The 17229-nt window shown below is 38.6% G+C and overlaps 2 protein-coding genes across 2 annotated transcripts in view; one reads left to right on the forward strand and one right to left on the reverse strand.

Moving 5' to 3' along the window:
* Positions 1–5564: 5564 nt before the first annotated feature.
* On the forward strand, positions 5565–12722 carry LOC144655084 (procollagen C-endopeptidase enhancer 1-like). The gene is made up of 6 exons (XM_078515302.1): positions 5565–5610; positions 6558–6596; positions 8373–8508; positions 9704–9951; positions 10706–11101; positions 12397–12722. The coding sequence occupies exons 1-6, from the start codon at positions 5565–5567 to the stop codon at positions 12483–12485; spliced, it is 954 nt and encodes a 317-aa protein (XP_078371428.1). The 3' UTR covers positions 12486–12722.
* A 2691-nt stretch (positions 12723–15413) lies between these two features.
* Positions 15414–17229, reverse strand: part of LOC144653590 (tolloid-like protein 1) — a 13844-nt gene continuing 12028 nt past the window's right edge. Inside the window, exons 4-6 of the mRNA XM_078513627.1 lie at positions 16939–17177; positions 16301–16681; positions 15414–15918 (exon numbers count right to left, since the gene is read on the reverse strand). Of these exons, the coding sequence (XP_078369753.1) occupies positions 15830–15918; positions 16301–16681; positions 16939–17177 (709 nt within the window). The 3' untranslated portion in view covers positions 15414–15829. The remainder of the gene's footprint in view (positions 15919–16300; positions 16682–16938; positions 17178–17229) is intronic.

Below are 17229 nucleotides of genomic sequence, written 5' to 3' on the forward strand. Positions count from 1 at the left end.
GCAATACATACCCGGTCTGATATTTATACCTAATCGCCATCGTACCTTTTTGGTACGCTTCGGCGGCATATCAGGCGAGTTTGGTCGAGCCATGGTTCTTATTTTGGCGAGACGCATTCGAGCCAAAATACCCATGGCGAGACCAAACGAGCTTGACATGCCGCCGAAGCGTACCAAAAAGGTACTATTAGGTATTTACCGTACCCAAATTTAGCCAAAAATCCGGTGATATTATTCGCTCTGTTGAAGCCATGCTTGCCAGACACGCAGTGCAAAATGTGTTGACCTGCTTGTATTGATACTTTTTTGGTCTTCAACACTTTTATCAAGTCCTCTTCTCACATTTTTTTATTCGTTTGTTTGGAGTTTCATTCCCGAAATTTTCAAAATCCAAATTTAGCGAAAAATTTGGAATTTCCGACTCCATTCTTTCAGTGTGAATGTTTCAGTACTCGTCGGCAAACATCGCGCAATTGGCGAGCGCGCTCAAGTTTAGTTTTGGCGGGAAAGTTTTTCTCATTTTACGACCGGTAAGAAACAGCTACTTAAAAATACTCGTTTCTGTTTTATTGGTAAAACCTCTTTTCAATTCAACGTACGGAAACACTACTTTAATTCAAAGTGACCGTGATATGGTGGCATATCAGGTCAGTGACTTGATATCGTAGGATATCAGGACAGTAGATCGCGCTTCTGATTGGCTACTTGCGAATTTGGGTACGGTAAAAAATTATAGCGAAACAATTTTTAGCAAAGCATACCTCTTACTTTCATTTATGGGCCAAGCGCAAACTCATTAGCAATTTTTGTGCACATTTGGAATGTGACGTTTCTGCGATTGAAAACACAGTCGTCATTTAATGTTTTAGTGGAAAAAAGTTCTAGCACAGAAAAAGAGAGGAAAAAAGGTTTTATACAATACTGAAAACAATTTAGACGGCTTGATATCTGTTTTGCCCCCCGGAAATCTGGTGGGGGGGGGGGGGGGGTGTTGGGGTGTACGAGAATGGATCGGGAATTTTTTTTCGTCTCGCCCCAACCGCAGCCACTCTCGTCCACGTTCGCCTTCGCGGGGGATAAACGCTCGTCGGGACCCTAAGAGAAAGACCAAATGCAAGTAGAAGTCTAAAAACAATTTTATTAAAGAAAAAAGGAAAAGAAAAAGAAAGACATCGCCAATCGACGGACAAACTCCGTGTCTCCTACGATGTTTCTCATTTTCGACCTTATAAAAATGACCTGCCTCGCTTGAAAAACACACACACTAGCTTTTTATACATAGAGCTAGACTGGGGGACATACTATCGAGTGCTTTGAATCTTTCCTCAACAAAAAAAAAAATTCTTTAGAATTTGCTTACAAGTTTTACGAGAGCTTTTAACACAAAGTTTGGAAAGATTGAAGAGTGTACAATTTTTAAAAACGCGGGGTGGACACTCCCGTGACTCCACTCCAGACCTTTCCTTTTTTGACCTCTTGACTTCCCTTTGAAAGCCTCTAAGGATTAGAGAGATCAGGTACCCGGGATCAGGTATCCGTGAAAATCTGTTCTGCTTGCTATTATCGCCACTGTTTCTGTTATTTCAATGGCTGGCGGGCTCGTCCTACTGAGGTATTTTTCAAAAAAGGCTTAAAATATTTTTTTTTAATATCGAAAAACACCAACTAGTTTTCTCGGCGAATGCAAGGCAGTAAGAATACGCGTTATAGTTAATAAAACTTCTCTTGGAATACATTACACTGTTATTCCCATAAATCTTATTCCTTTGAAACGACTATGCCCATTTATTCGCGTTGACTTTTTTAAGTAGCATTAGTCATTTAGGTGGCTGCTCATTTTTTGAATTTAAGAGATATTGTTTGCGTTTTATATTAACTTAGACAGCAACTAGACAGAAATTGCAAAATATAGGACACCAATTAGCGTCCAGATTTTTTACTATTGTAGTCATTAATCCAACAGTCTGCAATTCGCTTTATTCTGTTCTTTTAGTATTGGCCTGGGAGTCATTTAAAAGGTGGACAATGGGATTTTCAACCAAAATCACTCGTTATGGCCTAATAATTATTTATCGTCAATGTACTAATATCCAAAACAATACAAATACGATTTTGGTTGTCTGATTTTCGAGAAGCATGACTTAACAACGGCCCCCATAGTCAAAGGCCGCTTGCGAACTAGACGGCCTGAGTTAAGATTTCGGTCTTACTATACATGTCAGGGGCGTAGTCAGCTTTTTAAAGAGTTATAGGCCTGGTCAATTGGCCCGTAAGGGCTGCGTTTAGAGGGAGTTGGTGGGGTGGGGGGGGGGGGGGGGGGAAGGTCCGCCGAGCAAGTTTTTTTGGATCAAGACTCTCGAAAATGCTTTCTCCTTACCTTATGTGTACCTCCTTATGTGTATTTCACAGCACCTAAATTGCAACATTTTATAGGAAGGAATAGCACCAGTTTTCACTCATTCCAAAATAAACGTAATCGTCTTTTACGGCTCATGCAATTGTGCGTTTGTCTATCATCTGGCTGTCTAGAAGGCTCTCAAGTTTGCACTTGCTAGATGAGCCTTGATCTCATCGAGAAAGGGTAGTTGCAAAGTATAAAAATGATAACGTACGTTACAAATTGCTTTCTATTTCATCTTCAAAGCTGTCAGCCTGATTTTTTTGCTATCATACGTTTTAACAATACGAGTGGGTCGAGAAATTTGTAGGCCTGGGTCTACAGGCCTAAAGGTTGGCTACGCCGCTGCAATTGAAGATGTGTCTACATGGTCTATATTACAATTGTGCTTGCAGAGAAGAATCTATTTTTGAAGGAAAATGAGTTTAATTGACAGATACCAATTTATTTAATATGCCGTCATGACTGTTCTTGTTATGTGATCGACTTGATTTTTTTCTGTCTCATGAGCATTCCAGATTCACGCATTCTTATGGGTAAGCAAGCGGTCCAAATTTTGTTATCCGGAAAGCAAGCGCGTGCTGGCTCTTTCTGTATAAGAAAGATAATAATTATAAAAAGCTTGTTTGGCAAAATTGTTTGATGCAGAAATGCTTACCACGTTCGGTTTCTTATCTTTTTGGTTAAAAAATAAATCAAGAAAAAAATATTTAAAATCAAGATACTTTTACATCTCGACCTCACAGCTTGGTTAATAAGAACTGTATCAGTGCTGGTCTCATATAATCGCTCCGATCGTTTCTATCGTCTCTGTTGTTTCAAAAACTTTTCTTGCAATCGGGGCAATTATATGAGAACATTACACAAACGATGGCTAACGTCTGCAGCGATTGGGGCTATCACAATCCCTTGCAAAATTAATGCACATTAATTTTGTGGTGCCAAGTTTCAAGAACACTACTTCAATAGTTTTAGAGATATTGTTTATTCAGTATTTTACCATTTTTAGAGTCAAATCTTGTGACGTCATCACTGATCTAATTTGCATCAATATCTCTGAAACGAAAAAAGATATTTCGAGAAGAAAAACGCCATTCTTCTGTATTTCGAAAGGCCTTTCAAATAAGCAGAAAATATTTTTCATGTCATATACACTTTAAAGCGATTCATAGTTAAGCGACAACAAATTTGGTTTGAAATGAATATCGATAGACCACTTAGCAAGTAAGTGTGGTTAATCGTTGTTGTTCTGTGCAAAAATTTATTGGTAAGGTTGTACATAAAGTTAGGGGTATTGAGCTAAATTTCGTTAATCTCAGTTGAAGCGTTAGTATTTTATATGTACTAAAACGCACGAGTCGGTGCAAGTCAGAAAAATTACAAGGAAAGGGGCAAGGGCTGCAACTTTGTACTTACGAACCATAAACTAACCCAATGTTGGCCCTTCAGAAAAATTGCGCGCGAAATATCAAGCCTCGGCAGTGAAACTACGAGTTTCGGTTGGACCTCTTGACGAATGTAATTCAAGTCACTCAGAAAACTCGCTAATATCGCTGAAAGGAGCCATTTCAAAATACTTTCAAATTGAAAGTTACCTCAAAATAACAGACTGACTGGTAGATTAACACAGATTACGAATGACAAAGTTAAAAAATATTTGGCTAATGCTTTTTTTCAACAGCGCTGACCTTAAAGCCGGCGCAATGGCCTCAAAAAACCAAAATTAAACGCGTTGCTGTGTCAAAGGCAAATTAAGCGAGATTTCTTCGGCTTGAATTACATTCGATGCGACTGCATAAACCAGGGCGTATAAATTAGCCTGAAAGTAAGACCTGGTTTAACGCTAAATTAGTCATACTAATTAGCTAGAAGCTAACAAAGAGTCGAACATGTTTTTTTCCGACACACACAATGCGCAACTTCAAAGGGTGAGTGGAATTTCAATGGCGAGGTGTCGCGAGCATTCATTAGACCAGGAACGGCCACGAAATTATGCGGCCACAAGCCTTTTTTTACGATAATAAGTTCATTACATCGTCAAGGAAACAAACCAAACAACGTAAATGATATTTCGATTGCTTTGTTTGCGACAGAATAGCTTGGAAACGACTTCCATAGTCAAAGTGAAAGTGAAGTCAACGACTGAAGTTTAAGATTTCGGTTTATTGTGCGGAGTTGATCTCGTACCTGTTTTCTGGAAAGAAGTAATCAAACAAGAATTAATAAGATGAGTTTCATTGAGCGAAACCAATTAATTTCCATTACGACAATTCTTGGTAAGTATCTGGTATTTACTCGGTAAACAAAATTGTAAAGTTAAATAAGTATCGCAGCTGGTAGGTTTCCGTATTTCATTTTTATTGCCACGCGTATTTCAAACAAAATTATGAAGTTCAATCTTTTAGCCGACGTTGCTTTTTTTTTTCCTGTCAAGTTATTTTCAATAACACCACAAATGTGAAGCATTTCACTCACATGTAGTTAAACCCATTTCAGCGAAAGTGTGACCAAATTTTCCGAGATACTGACGTTTGAGGCCAGATACGAGATTAAGATTAGCCTAAAGTTTTGTTTCTTCTTTGAAAAATTATTGGACTTTTGACGGATCCTTTACTCGAATTACAAAGGAAATTAACTGACACAAAAACTCTTCTCAAGCCGCGATCGATCGACTGCCATTACCCGACGAAATGTCAATACTATAGTCCAGCTTAGTAGCGCTGGTTGTTTGCGAGAGCTCAGTTGAGGCAAAAGTTAGATTCTATAAAAGACAAAAAAATGACGATGTTGTGCAACTGGAAAGCTGAAAGATTTTTAAACACGCGTTCGCTAGTCATGATATGCTTTACATATACAAAGTACGGATGGAAAGCAGTTTGCATTTCAAAAGTGTTAATTGAATAAGCCTTTGGTAATACAATTTTTCCAAACAATAGTAATGTTTATTTTCGTTGCTTAGTTACTGAAAATTCAACAGCCTTTGTTAGGGCAATTTTTCCATACAATACAAGTGTTTATTTTCGTTGCTTAGTTACTGAGAATTACATAAAAGCACTTCGGTTCTATGCATTCACAATTTCTTAGTTAGCATTTGCTGCTCATTGATCTCGAAGGCGGCGAGTTTTAAGAAATCCGTTTTACGTTAAGTATTACAAGTCCCCTTATTATGGTGTTTCAGGGATCTTCAATGGTACAATTTCTGATCGTAATAGGTAAGCGACTGGAATAAATAACAAATATTAGTCCAGGAAGCGCGGGACCGTGAAATCGGCGTCTGTTACTTTTATTTTCGATAAGCCTAAGGTTAATGAATTTAACTCAGGCATGATCAGAAATATAAAAGCTCTTCCTTCCTGGAAGAGAATAAGCGAGCTTAAATTCTGGCTTCTAATTTGTACTTGGTGTGTTCGATCTTAAATTCGAATGGAAGCGAATTGGTATCGCGCGTATTTTAGAACCAAAAATTACTTTCTAGTTAACATCTTTCTACTATTACAGTTTTGAAGCGGATGAAGAAAATATTGATTATTTTCAGATCGATGTAAATCGAATTTAACGCGGCAAAATATAAGACCATGTTGTCTTTATTGAACGGGCAATCACTCGTACGTAAAGACCCATGGTGTTTGTTACTTAGCAACAAGACAAATTAACGAATGAGAGTTGTGTAACAGATACTAGCTCTAAGAGTAGAAGAGTCGGCGATAAAAAAAATGACATTTGCAAAGGAAGAAGTATACCGTAGAATTCCGGTTATAAGCCCTGGGCTTATACAACTTCGTAAGGGATTTTGGGTGGGCTTATAAGTGGAGGGGCTTATATCCGGGAGGGCTTATAAGCGGAATGAAAAAAACGTTTCGAAACGAGTCTCGGGAGTGTTGATCGAAATACGTTTTTAAGTTGAAAACGCATAATAAAGCAAAATTTAGCCTTGTTCAGTACTGTCATCCGGCAGAGGGGGCTTATATCCGGGGGGGCTTATAATCGGATGTATTTTTTTGTTTCCAGGTAGATGGGCCTATAACCGGGGGGGGGGGGGGCTTATAAGCGGGGGGCTTATAACCGGAATTCTACAGTATCCACTGAGTATCTATTTACTGTTTTACCTTCTGTAAGTGTTACCTCAACAGTTTTCTAATATGATTTATTCTTGTTTCAGTTCTGGCGCTATTCGCTGGACAAGGAACTTGCGATTCAAGTAAGTTATTCTATTTGAATGAATAATGAATGAATAACTTTATTATCGTGTCTAAAAATGTTTAGCTGAGGGGAAAAGTCCCCTCTACTAATTGTGGACACCTGACTAATAAAAAAAACTTTAAAAAAACTTAAACCTATCATTGTACAACTATTAAAATTAATAATTTAAAGTTAAAATAAGTTAAAAAAGAAGCTATTTACATAATAAAAAAAGTGTAAAAAAAAGTAAATCTATTTATGTGATTAAAAAAAGACTATATACATGGCTAGCTATTTACATAATAAAAACGGGTAAAAAAGTAAATCTATTTATGTACAAAATACCATTTGGACAGTCCAAAATTACGGGCGATTTTGGGCGATTTAAGGCGATTTTGGGCGACTTTAGGCGACTTTGGGCGATTTTGAGCGACTTTAGGCAATTTTAGGTGACCTTTTAGGCAATTTTAGGTGACCGACCTAAGTACAGTTGTTGTATACATGTACATGGGAATCATCCTGGTACATCATAAAGCATTGTTACAGAAAATATCCATACTTTAGAGCGAATTTGGGCGACTTTAGGCGATTTTGGGCGATTTTGGGTCCCAGAGTAGGCCTTAACCTGTACAAGGCAGATTTTTTTAAAGTAATATTTCGATGATAAATAAAATATATACTGATCACTTTTAGCGAAGGTAGATTTAGGCACTTTAAAGGGACTGCGTCACGACTGAATTTAGTCTATTTTATAAACTTTTACCAAATACTTGCTATGAAACTAAATATCTGCAAATAAATTACTTCTTTGGGTCTCAATGACACTATCATAGCTTTATTTCTACCAAGAATTTCTCCAGGGCATTAGAATTTAAAGTTACAAACAACCGAGACTAACTTTGAAACTGTTCAGCCCAACAGTATTTCAAAAACCCCTATCGCAATCAATAATAAATAATAATAATACATAATATTTTAAGAGGAGGCCTCCAATCACCTAGGGGTGGTTTTCAGGAGGGCCCTCTGAGAAAATAAATGTTAAACCTTGAAATACATTAAAATCTAAAATACAATAGAAAGAGAAAACCTATGCGGATACGCTAACTAAGATTAAAAACTAAAACAAGAATATAAATACTACTAACTAAGGTTAAAAAATGATTTAATAAAAACTGTTTCAGTTTGTATTTAAAAATAGTTTTCGGCATCAGTTTCTTTAAAGCACTTGGTAGTGTGGTCCAGTCATTATATAATGGCTTTATAATATGTTTTGCTTTCAATTTCTTGAAATTTCAAAGGTATATAGTGTACTATTATACAGATATAATAATAAAATACTAGATAAATCCATTTCAATCTCCTTCAATTGTGTCCATCCGTACCTTCTTTTTTATTTGCTGTGCTATTGAATTGTTCCTTCACTGTTCTAAGTGGTTATCTTTATATGTTACCCAATTTGGTTGCCACTTTCCGTTGTCTAAATTTGGCTTAAATGATCTTAAATCCGTGATACAGTTCCTTTAAGTTTTCGTCCCTGTTGGATCGCGGAAAACTATTTTAAGGAAATTGCCAAAACATTTTTCTTATCCTTTGGAAGTACAAACTCTTATATAGCACACTGATAGAGCACGCTTTGGTCACAAGTGGTCATTAAGGAAATTTATAGATTCGGTTCACTTCTTGTAGCTTTATTACAAACAACAAAAAATATTTATTTTTTGGTTTATCCTGTTTTTACTTGAAGAGTAATAGTGGCGAGAATAATTGATTGTTTTTCTTTTTGCATTCTTAACAGTTTGCCCCAATGGTTTTACCAACATAACATCATCGAGTGGAAGCATCGAACATTACGATTATGGTGTAAACGAAACAAAATGTTGGATAATTGAAGTTCCAGACACTTACTCTTCCATTGGTTATGTGTTTGAAATGTAAGTTCATCTTCGAAGTTTTTGAGAAAAAAAATTAAAACAACTTACGCACTTAAGTTGAAATTATAGTTACCGGTAATTATATTTTGCAAACGTGGAATGGGCCTTGCAACCTCTTATCCCGCCCCTCTCTCTCTCGCTCGCTCTGGGGGGAGGGGAGAGGGGGGAGATAGTCCAAGGAAACGAGGTTGCGGGGCTTAAAAGAGAGCAGAAATTCACAAAAAAGTGACTTTGCGCAAATTGATACGCCATTGATTGCTCAAAATACCGAGCCTAATTAATTGCTCAAAATTACCGAGCCGCGAAGCGGCGAGGTGAATATTCACCACTAGCCACCGACACTGAGTTGAATAGCAAAGGTTATTCAGAGTTTGATGAGTAGCCAATCAGCGCGCGCCAGAAACGCTATTCATTACTAATATCCATATACTAATTGTTAGATAATCTGATGCAAACCATATATCCCCACGCTTTCTGTTTCTCGCCTTACCGACCGGTCCCTGGGGAGGCAGTCGCTGAAGTGTTTACCTACCAGACGTCATATGAAAGCTAAAATCTCTCCTCCGCAGAGGCTCCTTTAGTGGGGAAAGGCGAAAAACATGAAAAATGAAAAATAAGGCGAGCGCGGGTGACGACTAGGCCTTTCTCGATTATGCTAGTAAAACTGGCATTTAATGCTACTAGAAATTCTCGCATAAAGCCAAAAAATGCTAAAATAATGCCTGATTTCCTTAAAAATGCCACTTGAATTCCAAAAAATGCTTTGTTTTATTTCAAACACAAGTAACACAACACAAGTACACAAGTAACACAACGCACAAACAGTCGAAACAGACAGAAAACAATCAAATTATGTAATCAAAATTGTAAAACTTTAGGATTATTTATCCTTCTGAGTTCTGAGTGCTGAAAATCTGGATCACAGTCATGAAAAGTGACAGAAAATGCTAGCAATTCTTTTTTGAAGAAAAAACGAAAAAAATGCTCGTCTTCCCAAAAAATGCCGAAAAAAATGCTCTCGCCTTTCCTTTTCCCTTCCCAGTATCCCCCGCGCGCTTTCGTTTCGATTCTCTCCAGGCTCCGTACGCTTACTTTTCACCTCTCCCCATTTCCGAGCCCGCGCGGAACACGAAAGAGGCCTCTGTGGAGGAGAAAAAAGAGAGTTAAACGTGTTGTTTTATTTGTGTTTCTTCAGGTTTAATATAGAAGAGTGTAAAAGTTGTGATTGCGACTACCTCCAAATGTCGACCTCCTACTCTTCATTGAAGTATGCTTCCAAAAGCTGTGGCAGATATACCCCCAATTATTTGAAGTTCATAGATCTAGAAGGGTACGCGCTCGAGGATGCTGCTGGTTCGCATACTGCATACATTCGTTTTGTGTCAGATGACACTGTTCATCATAAAGGATTCAACTTCACGTATGTCGCTGGCTCCACATCCTGTAAGTTGACACGTATTACTGGAAACTATTATTTTAGCCGCTGTGTTTTTTGTCGTTTGCATCTTAATTAAACTAAGTAACGAGTCAAATCAAATACAGCGTGTTTTTCTAGCTGTTTCTGTAACTTTTAAACGGGGAAGCTCCGCCCCGACCTCTAACCCCTTACCCTTTTATATACCATTTTGACAGAAATTGAACCTTTTTTTCCTCCCAGTATAGGCCATATAGGGAGTACCCCCCCCCCCCAGGCTGTTTCTTTTACTCATCACTATGAACGCGGAGTCTGGCAAGTTTCAATTTTGAAATCTGCGATTTATGGGCTTCTGCTCGAATCTGATGGGCTGACAGTCGAAAAAACCTCTGCGCATGCTCAAAAATTCGCAACCGGCTAGAGCCCGCGTTCAGTGGCGAGCAAAAATATAAGCGGCCTCTTGGTATGAGGTTGAAGTTATTTCTGCTTTGAGGCAATCTGGGTATGCGCTGACTGATTCTACTCTGGAACTCCCTCTCACAATGATTGTAATGGATGCATTTGCTTTGCCAGTTTTCTTGTAAATACTTGTTAACAATAATTGAATCTCCTGTTTTTGCTGTTTTTCAATAATTATATAATTATATAAACCCTCTCGCAGAGTGAAAAAGTTTTTAGAAATTGTCATTAGTTAATTGTCATAAGTCAGATTTTATGGTCTATTCTACATGTAGTGTCAGTATGCAAAGAATAACTAACAAAACTATTTCACTTCATTCACAGCTGGCGACGCGTCCTACCTCAATGCGACCGAAGAGGAAACCATTGAGTTTGGAACACCAAAAGTTGGCATCCAAAACTATCCTCACAGTTTCTCGCACCAATGGTTTTTGATTGTTCCTGAGGGACGACAGGTTGAGCTAAGCTTCGATACATTCAACCTAGAACAGAGCGAGGACTGCAAAAACGACTATGTTGAAGTCCGCGAAGCCACCTTTTACTTAAATGACGGAACGAGGTACATTCAGGGAGTATACGGCCCAATCCTGACCGGACGCCTGTGTGGCAGTTCAAAGCCGAGCACCATACAGAGTGCAGGGAACATGATCTGGGTGCAATTTAGAAGCGACAGCAACTCTACAACTGTCTACGATGGATTCAAGGCCTCCTTTAAAGCAGGTATGTGTTTCTTCTTTCTAGAACAGAACCTTAAACCACCTTAAGTAGAAATTCATATTCCTCCTCTAGAATCCTAGAACCACCGCTTGCTCACTTTAGAAGGGATCGGGTTTTTCTGGAGGGAGAAGGGGAAGGGGGAAAGGGCTTGGAAGAATTTTAACACACAAAGTTTGTAAAATATCATCATTATAACAAGTATAAATGGCGAAGAACACAATAATGAAATAACTGAATGTGGTTGGAGTCCAGCAGGTATGCTAAACCTTCTTCTTTTCAATAAATCAGGACGTGTACAACCGAAAACCGAAAAAAGAAAAACGTTTCGAAACATGCCACGGCAGTGTTGATCGAAATACGTTTCTAAGTTAAAAAGTCATAATAAAGCAACATTTGAGTACTGTCATCCAACAGAAGGGCTTATATCCGGGGGGGGGGGGTGGCTATAACCGGATGTATTTTTTTGGTTTCTAGATAGACGGGACTATAGCAGGGGTGCTTGGTTCGTCACGCAACTCTTATTATAGCACAACTAAAGTAAAGCGCGCGTTCTGATTGGTTAATTTAGCGTCTACTATTTGCCCATGGGTGCACGCTGAGTATGCCTTCAACCTGAGCGCGCGCACTGATCTGATGCGACATGGCACAAGAAATTGCCACTACTTCACGAGTTTTTACTTGTTTTCTCGATTTTCCTGTAAAATTTGAAAAGCTAAACATAAGAAAACCATTTCTCCACAATGCTGAAAGACTTTGAGGTATAATGCAAGTTTGAAATAATTCAAAACTTGGTTTTGTTTGTATTTTTCTTTTAGGATTTCGTCAGCGTTTACGCGAGCACTACACGCAATTGTTCAAATAAGCGCGCGCACTTTACCTCAAAGAAACTTTAATAAATCGCCTAAAAGTTGTGCTATAAAACAAATGGTAAACGTCACAGCGTGCACTATTGAGTTACAGATACACTTGGGAGATTTGCTAAGCACTCAAGAAGCTAGAGTCGCCCTCGGCTATCGCCTCGGGCGACTCTTACGCATCTTTCGTGCTTAGCAACCTCCCGCGTGCATCTGTAACTCAATAGTGCACGCTGTGACGTTTACCATTTGTTAAATTGGGGAGACGTGTTGCGTGACAACCCAAATAACGCCTGCGAAGGAGACTATAATATATTCTACCTGTTTTCAATAAAACAAACGACCTCTTTAAGTAACGCCTATCGAAAGTATAACGTAGTATAGCAGGACAAGGGATAGAAAATGTCTTTTCTAATCAACAATTTACTTGTTTGTACTTTTCAGGTCAGGGGAAACTGTCTGTCAGCAAACCAATGACGCTTCTGTTCCTCTCGGCTTTGCTCATGGTCGCATCAAAGAACAGCTTGTTCTAATTATAACAAGTGTGCTCCAATCAAGTCTTCAGTTACTAAGTTACAATTGTGTGAACAGTTATCATCAAAGAACACTAAATTTTTCAAGAACATCAATTTTTTGAGAAATTACCGGAGTGTATAGTATTGTAAAAACCGTTATTTCATATAGAGGGTGGTAAAGGGTGTCTGGATCTCCTTTCATTAAAAAAAATAATTGGCCTTTTTTTACGTTTTAACCAAAATAAAATAGCCATTTCACGAAACCAAGATAAAAGATGTCAAATTACCTATGTGAGTGGAGTGACCTGGGACCAGAATGACGATCAGTCACGGTCATGCACTGGTCACGCAATTTACCACAGGTAGTCTTGTTTAAAAACGCTTAAGGGTAAAATTTTGGAAGGAAAAAGCTTAAAAACCAGTCATTTTGAAATCGTCCTGGAAAAAAGTCGAACCACGGTTTACGGCTATGTGAATCCAAATCACGTTTCACAATGAAAAAAAGCCATTTCACAAATCACAATTCGCGGGAAAAAGGCCTTTCATGGATCACGAAAAACCTTTACCACCCTCTCCATAATTTACAAAATAATTATGATAAGTGCCGGTCAAAGCCCGACACTTAATTATTTCCCTGTATTGTATTGTAATTATACCGGTATTTCTATATACCCTAGTTACATAATAGTTGTGATATTTGTCCATTTGACAGCGTGTAACCGGTATGCAACTTCGCAAATATGAAGAGAGAATTTGTAAATGCTTCGTAAGTCTCCCAAAACCAGAATGATGGTTTGAAATTGCACAAATAAACACAATAAAAAGACACATCAGAAAAATGTTACACTTATTGTAGTTCTGTTATTTTCTTCCGTAAAACGAAAATGAAAGCAAGTTCAGGGACCGCGGAGCCAGGGGAGGGGGGTGGGCAATATGACAATAATTTATGAGATAAAGTAAGACTAAAACTGCAAGGGACCGCAAACGATAATGCTGCTATTCGTAGGATCTACTGAGAGATCTGATCAGCAATAAAATGAAATAACAGACAACTGAAAGCAAGGCTGATCATACTACGTGAAAGATAGACTTTGCGAGACAACACCACGACTAGAACCGATACTAACAGCAGGATTGCAACCGCAGACAGCTGTTTCGTCGTTATTGCGACTCTTCATCTAAATGAAGCCAGCTCGGAGAGCCAACGCAAATAAATTGCCCAATAACAGTGTTCGGGTTATTGGGCAATTTATTTGCGTTGGCTCTCCGAGCTGGCGTCATTTAGATTCGCTACACCGCACTGAAGAGTCGCAATAACGACGAAACAGCTGTCTGCGGTTGCAATCCTGCTGTATCGGTTCTAGTCGTGGTGTTGTCTCGCAAAGTCTTTTTTTCACGTAATATGATCAGCCTTGCTTTCAAGTGTCTGTATGAGATAAAGTGCCTGCAAAAGTACAAAAAAAAAAAACGCTAGACAAGCCATTCACAGCGATATACTCATTATAAAATTTCAGCGGTACGGTCAGAGACTTACGCATGCGCACATCAAAATTACCGGTGGAGCGGAAGGACATACTTTACCCTAGATCTCTTCTCCAGTACATGACCGAGGGAAAAACGAAGGGTCTGGGATCCACACTAAAAGTGCAGCCAACGGACGGACCGTTTCGTCTTAGTTAGTAACGCTTCCCATTTGTATCGAAGAATATCAATACATTGTTTCGTTGGGAAATCAAATGGAGAGTTCCATTTCAGTGAAATTTTCTTCAGAGGAATTGCTCTTGTTTTTACCGGAATGATCGGGTATATTTAAAAATTGCCACATCGCATCATGGTGTTATATCTAATGAGGGGCAGCTTACTAGTAAAGCTAAGCAAGGTTCTTTTAACGGGTCCTTGTTGTTTTATTTTCATAAGTCATCTCAAAAATGCAACACAAAACATCGAACTTCACATGAAACGAACTAAACTGAGCGAATTAAATTCATGAAAACTTCGTCGTTTGACTCAGTTGAGTTCGTCCGACTGAATTAAGATCGACCAACAAGTTCTTTCCTTCTGCTTCAGACGGATAGAACTGGGATAGAACGTGTGAAGATCAACTGTGGGACAAACGTAAATCTTTTCATGAAACGAACTTAATGAATAAATCTTACAATGTATTTTTAGCCTCGAAATATTCGTACTTGCTTCTCTAACTTTGGTTCGATGTCGGTTCGACGAACTATGTTCGATGTTTGACCCAACGGTCGAGCTTAATACGATTACCTGTTTGGGTCGACCCAAAACTGCAGTTTAGTTCGTGTCATGTCTAGTTTGACGTTTGGCCTGGGCCTAATTGTGACATGTATGCTGATGGCAGTAGCAAATTAAAGTGGCATTATCCCCCGAGAGGGGCGGCTGGAACCGAAACCAAAGTTCTATTTCTTGGTTTGGTCTTGTCGATAAAATCGTATGGCCATAAAATCGGAAGGAGTACAGCGTCTGATTCTAACAGTCTGATTTTGTATCGTGTGACGTCATCGTCCCAAAAAAGCGCGCGGAAATTAATCGATGTTTTCGCTCGTATGTTTTCATTATATTCAGAAAAGGACACCATATTTTAAGCCCGCTTATAACAGGACACAATGGACCCTATGTCCACTGAGGTCATAACTATAACAGTGGAAGGGAGGTACTTTCCTATATAAATGGTATGGGTTTGAGATTTAATTCACCTGTTGTGGCTTTTTGTCTATAAGCGAAAAAGGAAGCAAAGGATCTAGAAGGAACCCGAAATATAAATCATTCAATACTTTAAAGCGGGTCGATGAAGGACACAAAGAACTCTTAAGGTAATGCAGAGTTTGTTAACGTATCCAATAATTCGATAAGCTCAGCTCGGAGCTTATTGAAGTTTTAAGTCGATTGGTGAGAGAAACATCAAATACAGTAGCTGACTTGGATGCAAACTTTATATTTTAATTGACAATTTAACAAATTCATAAGAAGAACCAAGAAAGATTTAATACTGCTCGACGTTTCGGAGTCATCTTGACTCCATCCATTATCAAGAGACTTGTACAGAATATCTTGATAATGGAGTCAAGATGACTCCGAAACGTCGAGCAGTATTAAATCTTTCTTGGTTCTTCTTATGTATTTGCTGTAGCAAATCCCTGCTGATCAAATATTTAACAAATTATAATAATATAAGCCGTGGAACACAGTACACTATCAGCTAACGCATTTTTTAAATGTTATCTTTATAAGCTTACAGCAAGGGTAGACAAAAATGCTGTTTATGTTTAAAGCAAAAAAAAAAAAAAACTGCTTCCGCAGCTGCATTCGATGAAGACTTGATTGGAACACCCTTGACGGATTTAGAACACGCTTTTTTTTGATGCAACCATGAGCAAAACTGAGAGGAACAGAAGCGTCAATGGGTTGCTGACGGACAACCTTTTCTGACCTGAAAAAAATAAATAAAAAAAACACGTAGATTGCGAATTTTACTACTGTAACGGCTCTCCTTTTTACAGGGATTCTATGCGGGAGTGCCTGATTTTCAGCTCATCCTGGCACTAACCCTCACCCTAATATAACCCTAAGTTAGAAGATCAGTTACGGAAATTTTAAACTGCATGATAGAAAGCTCCATCCATTTATGTAACTATTTATGAGTTGATTGTCACTATTTGTCTCGGTTTTTCATTATGATGTATTTGCAAACAGCAAGAGATCTATAGAGGTAAGGAACGCCAAAAACATCGTTATAAATCTAAAGGATTATATAAACCGATGGAGAATAGCTGGGAGTCTTTATAAGCTTAAGTGTTGTTTCCAATACACACCTGCTTTAAAGGAGGCCTTAAATCCCTTGTAGACTGTGGTAGCGTTGTAGTCGCTTTTGAAGTGCACCCAAACCATGTTTCCTGAGCTCTGTATGGTGCTCGGCTTTGAACTGCCACACAGGTGTCCGGTCAGGATTGGGCCACGGTACCCCCTGAAGTATCTTGGGTCATTGACTTCTCGGAACTCAACGTAGTCGTTCCTGCATTTCTCACTCTTCTCCAGTTCGAAAATGTCGAAGTCGATCTGGATCTGTCTTCCTTCAGGGACAATTAAAAACCACTGCTGCGCAAAAGCTGCAGGATAGTTTTGGATGCCAACTTTAGGTGTTCCAAACTCAATGGTTTCATCTTTGGATGCATTCAGATAGGACTCTCTGCCACCTACGTATGGATTAAAAAAGGTTGATTATTACATGATGTTAAGTGTAGATTGATTCCCACGTTTTATAATACCAGTGACGTATAAACTACTTTGACGATTATAAATTCGCTTGTGGTACATACTAAGAGGATCTGAAACTATCATGCGACAAGAAAGAATTTTGATTAAACATCGACTGATGTTAAGTCTCATTTAATTTTAGAATTTTCGGACAGTACACCACTGGGACTGAACACTAATTTATTGCTTAACTTACCACTGCCAGAGAAAGCCACAAAGGAAAAGTTGAATCCTTTGCGATGAACAGTGTCATCCGACACAAAACGCACGTACAGCGTCGTTTCATATACTGGTATTCCCGAACGGCGTTGAGATTCCAAATACTTGTCACTGTATCGTCCACAATATTTACCAAAGGCTAAAGAATTGTACGAGGAAGCCCTTTTGATGTTGATACCGTCACACTCACAGAGTTTGCATATTTCTATGTCATACCTTGAAACAAAAATAAAACAACACTGGTGTTTTCTATGAGCGAGCAGTCAAT

This window comes from Oculina patagonica, chromosome 5 (assembly GCF_052425735.1).
Source record: "Oculina patagonica isolate OP01 chromosome 5, crgOcupat, whole genome shotgun sequence".
Taxonomy (NCBI): Eukaryota; Metazoa; Cnidaria; class Anthozoa; order Scleractinia; family Oculinidae; genus Oculina; species Oculina patagonica.